The 1,868-nt window shown below is 55.8% G+C and overlaps 1 protein-coding gene across 1 annotated transcript in view; it reads left to right on the forward strand.

Moving 5' to 3' along the window:
• Positions 1–1,868, forward strand: part of EPHX2 (epoxide hydrolase 2) — a 28,899-nt gene that overhangs the window by 8,946 nt on the left and 18,085 nt on the right. The window contains exons 6-7 of the mRNA XM_017731396.1: positions 1,176–1,367; positions 1,511–1,789. Of these exons, the coding sequence (XP_017586885.1) occupies positions 1,176–1,367; positions 1,511–1,789 (471 nt within the window). The remainder of the gene's footprint in view (positions 1–1,175; positions 1,368–1,510; positions 1,790–1,868) is intronic.

Raw genomic sequence — 1,868 nt, forward strand, 5'->3', positions numbered from 1 at the left:
GAGGGGATGGATGTGGGAATGTGAGCTGGGAATTCTGGGAATTCTGGGAATTCTGGGATGGGATGGGATGGGATGGGCTTGGAATGACCAATCCCAGGAGGGGATGGATGTGGGAATGGGAGCTGGGAATTCTGGGAATTCTGGGAATTCCGGGAATTCTGGGATGGGATGGGAATGACGAATCCTGGTAGGAAGGGATGGATGTGGGAATGTGAGCTGGGAATTCTGGGAATTCTGGGAATTCTGGGATGGGCTTGGAATGGTCAATCTGGGAGGAGATGGATGCGGGAATGGGAGCTGGGAATTCCAGGAATTTCGGGATGGGAATAATCAATCCCAGGAAGGGATGGATGTGGGAATGTGAGCTGGGAATTCTGGGAATTCCGGGATGGGATGGGATGGGAATGACCAATCCCAGGAAGGGATGGATGCGGGAATGTGAGCCGGGAATTCCGGGAATTCTGGGATGGGCTTGGAATGACCAATCCTGGTGGGAGATGGATGCAGGAATGTGAGCTGGGAATTCCGGGAATTCCAGGAATTCTGGGATGGGAATGGTCAATCTGGGAGGGATGGATGTGGGAATGTGAGCTGGGAATTCTGGGAATTCCGGGATGGGAGGGGCTTGGAATGGTCAATCTGGGAGGGGGATGGATGTGGCAATGTGAGCTGGGAATTCTGGGAATTCCAGGAATTCTGGGATGGGAATGGTCAATCTGGGAGGGGGATGGATGTGGGAATGGGAGCTGGGAATTCTGGGAATTCTGGAATGGGAATGGCCAATCCCAGGAAGGGATGGATGTGGGAATGGGAGCTGGGAATTCCAGGAATTCCGGGATGAGCTTGGAATGACCAATCCTGATGGGAGATGGATGCGGGAATGTGAACTGGGAATTCCGGGATTTCTGGGAGGGCATGGGATGGGATGGGATGGGATGGGAATGACCAATCCCAGGAAGGGATGGATGTGGGAATGTGAGCCGGGAATTCCAGGAATTCTGGGATGGGATGGGAATGACCAATCCTGGTGGGAGATGGATGTGGGAATGTGAGCTGGGAATTCTGGGATGGGATGGGCTTGGAATGGTCAATCTGGGAGGGGGATGGATGTAGGAATGGGAGCTGGGAATTCCGGGAATTCCGGGATGGGATGGGATGGGATGAGCTCGGAATGACCAATCCTGGGAAGGGACGGATGCGGGAATGAGAGCTGGGAATTCTGGGAATTCCGGGATGGGATTTGGCTTGGAATGTCCAACCCCAGGAGGGGCTGGATGCCGGGAATCGCTCCATGGAAACCAGAGCTCCATGGAGACGCCGTTTTCCCGGCAGATATCCCGGAATATTCCCAGGAGCGGATCTGCGAGGTGAGGCGCTGCTGGGAACGGCGGGGGGGCGGGGGGGTATTCCCAGGAGCGGATCTGCGAGGTGAGGCGCTGCTGGGAACGGCGGCGGCCGGGCGGGGCTGATCCCCAGGGGATCCCATCGCCTTTTCCGCTCCTTTTCCCAGGATTTCGTGACTTTCTTGGATAAACTGGTGAGGAGCCGCCCTGGCCGGGTCCGGTTTTCCGGGAAAATTTGGGATTTCTCCCTCTGGATGGTTTTTTTTTTTTTTTTCCCCCTCCTCCTTCCCATCCTTGGGACGCGGCAGCTCCCGGAATCCTCGGAAAGGCACCGAGCCCGTCCCGGTGTTTGCCGTGGGAGGGATTTTCGGGATGGGAATGGGATGAATCCTGGGATTCCTGGGATGATCCCAAGGGGCTGGGATGGCTGGGAATCACAGCTGGAATGATCCTGGGATTCCTGGGATTCCTGGGATGATCTGGAATAGTTGGGAATCGCAGCTATCGCAGCTCCAGGATGATCCC

This window comes from Corvus brachyrhynchos, unplaced genomic scaffold, assembly GCF_000691975.1.
Source record: "Corvus brachyrhynchos isolate BGI_N302 unplaced genomic scaffold, ASM69197v1 scaffold2021, whole genome shotgun sequence".
Classification (NCBI taxonomy): Eukaryota; Metazoa; Chordata; class Aves; order Passeriformes; family Corvidae; genus Corvus; species Corvus brachyrhynchos.